Source organism: Anarrhichthys ocellatus, unplaced genomic scaffold, assembly GCF_004355925.1.
Source record: "Anarrhichthys ocellatus isolate YVR2014 unplaced genomic scaffold, GSC_Weel_1.0 scaffold200, whole genome shotgun sequence".
In the NCBI taxonomy this organism is placed as follows: domain Eukaryota; kingdom Metazoa; phylum Chordata; class Actinopteri; order Perciformes; family Anarhichadidae; genus Anarrhichthys; species Anarrhichthys ocellatus.
Genome location: NW_022280230.1, coordinates 1,550 through 9,883, shown reverse-complemented (window position 1 = coordinate 9,883; position 8,334 = coordinate 1,550). Strand labels below are relative to the sequence as shown.

Below are 8,334 nucleotides of genomic sequence, written 5' to 3'. Positions count from 1 at the left end.
TCCAAGTTGCAGTATTTATAGTATATTTACTCAAGTACTACACTAAAGGACAATTTTAAGATACTTTCCTGGAGTATTTCTATTTTATGCCACATTTCAGAGGGAAATATTCTGCTTCTGCTGCACAACATTTATGTGACTAGTTAAATAAAAACAGATTAATACCTACATACAAACCACAGCATCTGCTTTCTGGACCAGATGCAAAATAAAAACGCTGCTTACACATGAATGCACCAGTATTATTAATAATAATATATATATATATATATATATATATATATATATATATATATATATATAATACAATATCCTTCAATCCATTAACACCAACAGGTGTCATTCTGCATATTGCTTTTACTTTTGATACTTTGAGTACATTTTGCCGATATTACTTTGAATGTAAGACTTTTACTCGTACCAGTACTTTAATAATTTTACTTGAAGGAGCTTTTTATTGTGATGATGAAATGTAGTTTAAAGAGTAAATGTTTCTATAACAGGATTTCTTGTGATGTTAGTTGGTGTAATCCTGATGGCTTCCTTTATTGTTTATTCATGTATTGCATCAAAATAATTCTTTGAGACCATTTGCATTTATTACAAAAGTTTACATTTAAACTTTAAAAACACGACTTCTGTCCAAATCTTATTTTCTTTCAAATAAAGAAATAAAATAAATAATAATAAAAAACTGGTCCCGCTTTGAAAATACTTTTCACACATAAGTAATGTAATAAAATAGCTGTATTGTTTCTATGTCCCAAAAAAAATTGAGCGTGTGACGTCAAGACGTCCGCCGACGTCGCGTCATCGCGCGCTCCGCCCTCCTCGGGGGAAAAGCGCACATTCCTATTGTCCAAGATGGCGGCGTAGGAGCAGACCCCTCATAGGGCTGACATGTTTTTAAACGAGTTTACGCTTTTATTCGGACATTATATGCGAGTATTTAAACGTCCAGGCAGCGGTTAGCGTTTCTTTACCGGAGCGGTCGTCGCCTGCCACGTCGGAATTCGCTGCGCAGGCGCGGGAAAGTTTGAGCTCCCAGCATCCTTTGAAAAGATGAAGAGGCAGGCCGGGAGAGAGACGAGTCCGTCCAGGGCCGCCACTAAACGGATCCGGGAGCGGGAGAGCTCGCGGAGAGAGGAGCTACCGCTCCCGCCGCCTCCGTTGGCTCTGCTGCTGGCGGAGAGCCGGAGCTACCACCGACGGAGCCGGAGCCGGGAGCGAGAAAAACCGCGGCTACGAGAGGAGCGAGCGGCGGAGATCCACCACCGACACGAGCTCAGCCTCCTCGGTCGCCCGCCGCTGCGAACCACGACGTCGGCGGCGTCAACAGCGTCAACGGCCGCAGTGGAGCAGCAGCTCCCAACCGCCAGACCCGGCACCCTGGAGTACAAGACGCTGCTCATCAGCAACCTGGGCTCGCAGGTGTCGGACGAGCACGTGGAGGACGCGCTGTTTCACGAGTTCAAAAAGTTCGGCGACGTCAGCGTGAAACTGTCGCACACGCCGGAGCTCGGCCGGATCGCATACGTGAATTTCCGGCACCCGGAGGATGCCAAAGAGGCCCGGCACGCCAAATCCTCCAGGTTTGGTTTCATCTTCTTCTTCCTTTCTTTTTTTGATGTTTATTGGCGGATGGTAAATAATGAACTGGTGCATTACCGCCACCAACTGGTCTGGAGTGTGGATCAGGATGTCTAGTAGTTTAGTATACAACATTAAAATAAAGAGAAGATTAAAGAAACAAAACAACTGGCTCATATTTCAGGTTTGGTTTCTTCTTCTTCTCCTCCTCTTTCTTCCTCCTCTTCTTCCTCCTCTTTCTTCTCTTCTTCCTCCTTCTCTTCCTCCTCTTCTTCCTCCTCTTTCTTCTCCTACTTCGTCCTTCAGTTTAATGGCGGACTACAAACCAACGTTTGCGGTGCATTCCGCCACCTAACTGTACCAGAGTGTGTAACATCATGATTTGATGACAGTTATCATTTAAACACAATAATAAAGTTATTCATAAATAAGCGTTGAGTCCTGTATGTCCTAATCTTTAATCTACAGAAAGTAACCTCTTCTTTTCTACTTCTACTTCTCTCTCTCTTGACTCCAGGTTGGTTCTGGGCGATCGACAGCTTAAAATCGAGCCCATGTACGTGAGGAGGCGGAGCGTGACGCCGCCGCCGGACGCCGGGTATTTGCCCCTCCACCCTCCGTACCCTTACCGGCAGCGCTCGGTGTCCCCACCGGGTCCCGGTGTGAGCAGAGACATCAGAGACATCCGAGACATCAGAGCTCGACACTACGCCCTGGAGACCCTGGGGCTCAACAGAGAGAGGGAGAGGCTGTTGGATTATTACGGCATGCTGGACGAGAGAGGCCGACCGTATGGCTTCCCTCCGATGCCGGTGGTGGAGGATTTAAAACCAGAGGATGACCAGAGAGCGACCAGCAACCTGTTCATCGGCAACCTGGACGGCAACGTGTCGGAGGCGGAACTGAGGAGAGGGTTCGACAAGTACGGTGTCATCGAGGATGTCGTGATCAAACGGCCGGCGCGTGGACAAGGCGGCGCGTACGCTTTCGTGAAGTTCCAGAACCTGGACATGGCCCACCGGGCCAAAGTAGCCATGCAGGGGCGGCTGATGGGGGGCAACCCGATAAAGATTGGCTACGGAAAAGCCAACCCCACCACGCGGCTCTGGGTCGGCGGCCTCGGGTCCGGGAACTCCCTCGCCGCGCTCGCTCGGGAGTTCGACCGCTTTGGAAGTATACGGAACATTGACTACGTGAAGGGGGACAGTTTTGCTTACATTCAGTACGAGAGTTTGGACGCCTCCCAGGCCGCCTGCACCCAGATGAGGGGGTTCCCGTTGGGGGGACCCGAGCGGCGTCTGAGGGTGGACTTTGCTAAAGTCGAGGAGAGCCCCTCTCGGCCGTTTCCCACTGGTTACCAGCCACCCGTCGCAGCCCACTACGAACTCCTCGGAGAGGCTGCTGTCTACAGCCGCCATCGCAGCCTGGAGCGAGAGCTGAGAGGAGCCAGGGACCGCTCGTCGCCGCCGCTGCCACCGCCCCCTCCCTCCCACAGCCTCCCACCCCAGAGGGAGAGAGAGAGGGTTGTGTTGGAGAGGGACTACCCAGCCAGCCCCACCCGCAGCCTGGAGAGGAGAACGGTAGGAGTGGAAGCGTTCGGGAGGAGCGCGAGAGGAGCAAGGAGCCGGAGCAGGAGCAGGGAGCGGTGGCTGAAGGAGAGGGAGGAGAGGCGCAGCAGCAGGAGGAGGAGCAGGAGCGCGTCCTCCACCGACCGGCTGATGGAGGAGCGGGGGAAGGAGAGGGGGAGGTCGAGGGTCAGAGGTCAGGGAGGCGTCGCCGTGTCTCCCGACGCGAGCCCGGACCGAGCGAGGGTCCGCGCTCCCGACTCCACCACCGAGCCGAGAGACCACTCGCCCGAGAACGGAGGAGGAGGAGGAGGAGGAGGAGGAGGAGGAGGCGGCGGGCGACACTCTGCGGCCGCCAACGAAGAAGATCCGCCGTCCGGCCGCCACCACGGCAGCAAAAGATCCGGCGAGCATCTCAACAACCATCACCATCGAAACAGCGAGGTCGTCGCTGTCGCCGCCGCCGCCGTCCACACGGACACCTCCTCCTCTCCCGGCACGCTGTCTGAGTTCGCCCAGGCATCGCTCGCTAAAACGTGGCACGGCTTCTTCGCCCTCAAGAACAGCAGTTTCCCCGCCAACCTGTACATGCTGGAGGGCGGCTCGTCGTTCTTCAACGCCGTGATGAGGGACACCCGGAAGAAGCCGTCGCCGCAGAGCCAGAACCAGAACCTCCAGAACCAACCGGGCCAGCTGAAGATCGCCCAGCGGCTCCGCATGGACCAGACGCGACTGGACGAGGTGTCGCGCCGCGTCAAGCTCGGGCGTCCCGACGGGTACGCCGTCCTGCTGGCCCTCCAGGGCCCCATCGACCGGCAGGCGGCTCCTGCGGCCCCCGAGCCGGGTCTGCAGGCGCGCTTGCTCCGACACCTGGTGACCTACCTGCGCAACAAGGAGGCGGCCGGCGTCGTGAGCCTGCCGGGCGCTAAAGAAGGAGGTCCCGGGGCCATGCTGTACGCGTTCCCCCCCGGAGTGTTCTCGCAGCAGTACCTGCAGGCGGCCAAGAGGACTGTGGGTAATCTGGACGAGGAGCACATGGTCGTCGTGATCGTCAATGACACTAACTGACACTGAGGCGCTTTACGGAGGCACGAACACGACTACACAATACTTCCATGTTGTTGTTTTTAGATGCATTTTATGCTTTTATTCGGTATCCTATCAATGACGCTACATCTCTTATTACTTTATATCACTGAACTTGTCACATTTACAGGTGATGATTTTACGTGACGGGTCGTTTTAAACAACACTTAAAGGACGTTAAAGTTCAGTATTCTGCACACACTGTTGCTTTTATACTCTTAAGCTGTAACGTACAAACACTAAACCTTTGGTTGAAATGCTCGTTTACTTTATCTTTTCATCAGGAGATACCAAGTTGTTGTGTATATCACATATATACTCTGAGGTTTTTATACAAGGTGATTGTACTACAATGATATCTGACTCCACAGCCCGTAGAGACAGGAGGGACTTCCTGAACTCGTCCCTGTGACTGTATATTTTAACATCGATCTGTGTTTTTATCAATGAACCATTCCAGTTGTTTCTGCTCTTTTAAAGGTGCGAGTGTGTTGTTGCATGCAGGAGAAGAGAAGAAGAAGTTATGTTTTGTCTCTGTTTGCTGGAGGTCACGTGATCAGCTGTCATACTGGTGCGAGGTCCGATCATCACGGTTCGGATTTTATATTGTATACAGACTTCTTATTAGATCTGAATGCATCGATCCATCCGTCTCTCATCCATCCTCCTGGTTTTCTTTACCTTGTTTTAAAGTGTGTTTATATGATGGCTCGTCTCAGTCAGTGTTCTACTTCAGTAGATGTTCTGCTGTGGATTCATTGAGAATGTTTTCACCTCTTTACTCTCTGTCAGACGGACCTGAAGCTGTTCTCTATGATCTCCCCACACACACACACACACACACACACACACACCACAGACTCCATCCACATAAAGAGTGGTTTAACCTCAGAGCACCGGAGCAGCAGCTCTCCTGCTGCCTCCATCTCTGACTGCGTTTGTCATTGTGTGACTCTGGTGATTTGAAGGTTTTGGGTTTAACGGGTTTGTTCAGATTCACATAAAGATGTTTTTGTTTGATGGTTTTGAAGAGAACAAAGACTGATATGCCGGTTTATGTTCTCCGTCTGACAGCAAAGTAAAGAGGCGAAAACATTCTAAATATAACGTTCATTTAAACTGATATAGATTGTTTTAGGAGTCTAGAATACGTCCACAGCAGAACATTACTGAGAAGAACTGTCATACCAACACACTTTAAAACATCAGTACTGTCCCTTTAAATGCATCCTCATTTACACCTTTGATTACTTCTAGAAATATTCAAACACCTGGGTGGTAATTTAATTTAAACTCATTTCAGTCATTCTTAAAGTATCTTTAAATGTCTCCAGCTGTAATCAACAACAACATTCCGGCCGATGATCATGAATGAAATCGATCTAAAGCGGTGAAATGATCTGTGACATCATGTGTGCTGCTGTTCACTGAGTGAGGATGTGTGTGGGTGGTGTGCGACGCCTCACGTAGTCCGGGTGGTTTATTATGTTTAAAGCTCCATGTTGTTGTTGTTGTTTACTACATTTATTGTTTTATTGTTTTTTACATACGCCGGGTTGTTTCTGTAAAACCTCTCGAGGAAACTGAGTCAGATTTTAACACCGAGTCTGTTTTTATCCAACCGGAGCAGAAGTGATGAAGAGTGATGAAGAGAATAAAGAAGAACGAGACGGAAGTTAAACATGTTTTTATTTTATTCTCTTTCATTTCTATTTGTTTTCTTACACGAGGAGCTAAAATACACAACTAGACTCAACTGATTTATCTTTTATTGATTCAGAACTCGGTCTTTAAAACGTCAGAAGAAAAGTAGGTTTTTAAAGTAGATTGTTCTTCTGAAGTGAATATTTTCTGGTTTCTCTCGTCTGACGATAAACTAAATATTTGTTCATGTTGAGCTTTAAAGAAACACTGATTTACATGTTTATTCCACTTCTGACCTTTTATAGATCAAACGACTGATCGATCATAAAATAATGAACAATAACAATAATCTTTAGTTATTAGCGTTATTAAGCTTCCTGTCGACAAGTTCAACTTCATTTGTACTTCTTTCATTCACTTACGTCAGAGTTAATCCGGTACATTTAAATACAGCTTTAGTATATTTGTACTCATAGTATTTCCATTTTCTACTTCATTACATTCCAGAAGTACATATTGTACTTTGTTTACTCCTCTTTGTTTATCTGACGGTTAATTATTTGTCAAACAATCATGCTCATAAGAACAAAGTAGTTTTATTCTGGAAATGAGTCGTTAAGTTTTCTCGTAGAAAAAGTGAAACATCTGCAAAAAAGTGAAGTCGTAATATTTCAGTGTTTTCATTTTAAATCAACTAGTTTCATCATTTCTGTCATTTTTAATCTTGTTTAAAGACACAAACGAAAGTTTTATGACTCAGAGACAAAAGACTTCTGCTTTTTGCAGATGAAAAACTTTATTGAGAGTTAAAACTTTGACAAACTGCAACAGAAGATGCTGCTCACACGTTTACTCATCTTATAATCCTTTAATATTTAATAACATTGTGAAGCATCGTGAGTACTTTTACTTTTCCTACTTAGAGTAGAATTTGCTGTCAATGCTTTCGTACGTTTTAGATTCGATGTGTTTTACTTGTAAAGGAGTATTATATAAATGTGGTAATACTACTTTTTCCACCACTGGAAGTAACATGTTCACACATGATCGATGTTTTTACTTTATTTCCTAAAAGTACATTTAGTGTTCTTCATCTCGACACACGCAGTGTCTAATTTATTAGTTTTTGGTTCTAAAGTCGCTCCATCCAGCTACATTATTATTATTATTGTTATTATTATTATAGCGGTTATGAATCTGTGGCTCGAATGTGTTTTTGATTAAAATAGTTATGAAGAATATCAGAATAACAACTGGTTGAAACTGAACGATAATCAGCCTGAAGAGCTTCAACGTGTCCTGGAACCCAAATGGAAACTCAATAAATGAGGTCACGTGACCTAACGTGTTGCTGAATGTTCATCACGGCCTGTAAATAAAGTTTTGTACAAAACGCAGTTAAAGAAAGTTAAAGACAAGACTTTATATCCTGAATAAACTGGTTTATGAGCGATGACGTCACTCAGGCCTGCAGCTCAAACACACAGATTCCCTCTTTGTTTGTTCTCTGTGTCAACATATTAAATGTGTATTCTGTAGTAAAATAAAATGTAATAAACATTTAACAAATGTACATTAAGTATACTCACTTGTATGAATTTTCAGCTTGATAGAAATCAAGAAAATAATCAACAGATTAATAGTTAAATAATTTGTTAACAGTTCCAAATGAGCAAACAGTGAAAATTCTGCTTTTACACAAATACATGAGTTAAACAAATCTATTGATATAATATGAAATAATATCACGTTTCACTGCCTTTGTGCCACAAAGCCACACTGAACAAACAGCTCTAAACAATAGTGACGGCACACAATGGGTTAAACCAAGTGAACGTAAAACAACGCTGACTGTGATGTTGTTTGATTGGTTATTCTAGGTGTCAGTCAGCCACACCTGCGGTAATTGGTTGCAGGTAAAGCAGGGGGCGGGGTGAAGAGACCCTCTCTCTTGGGGAGTGCTCCGTGTAGAGTCACGCTGATGACTGTCAGAACGGATTTACAGAGGGAGTGATTACCTCTTTCCTTATTCAATATATTATATCTGTGTTGGGTAAATCAAATTACATGTAATCAGATAAACACAGTTTTTAGAGTTCAGACTTCCGGGTCATTGTATGGAAGACCTCCTTCGTGTGTTGATCAGTGAACCAGTGAGTGTTGAACATATCCACCCTGTGCTCTGGGTTTAGGGTTATAAAGAGGTTTTAATTGAGCTTTAACCAGGAGCTCCTGTAGGTTCTTATTCCTCCTGAATGCTGTAATGGTGCTGTGGTGATGAGGTACCTGTAATGTACTCTACTAACAGCAGACGGGGAGTATGTGTGTGGTTACAAATGGGAGGTCAGAGGTCACCACTGTAAGGTTAGTCTGCTGAAATGTCCTGTGAGATTTTCTAAGGACGGTCCTAGAGCCCCCTCTGCTGGCCAAAGATAGGAACTGCACTCTG

General features: G+C 45.9%; 1 protein-coding gene across 1 annotated transcript; it reads left to right on the top strand.

Annotated features, from left to right (window-relative positions):
• The first annotated feature begins 840 nt into the window (after nt 1–840).
• rbm15b (RNA binding motif protein 15B) lies at nt 841–7,508 on the top strand. The gene is made up of 2 exons (XM_031878777.1): nt 841–1,592; nt 2,108–7,508. The coding sequence occupies exons 1-2, from the start codon at nt 1,063–1,065 to the stop codon at nt 4,221–4,223; spliced, it is 2,646 nt and encodes an 881-aa protein (XP_031734637.1). The 5' UTR covers nt 841–1,062; the 3' UTR covers nt 4,224–7,508.
• Nucleotides 7,509–8,334: the final 826 nt, after the last annotated feature.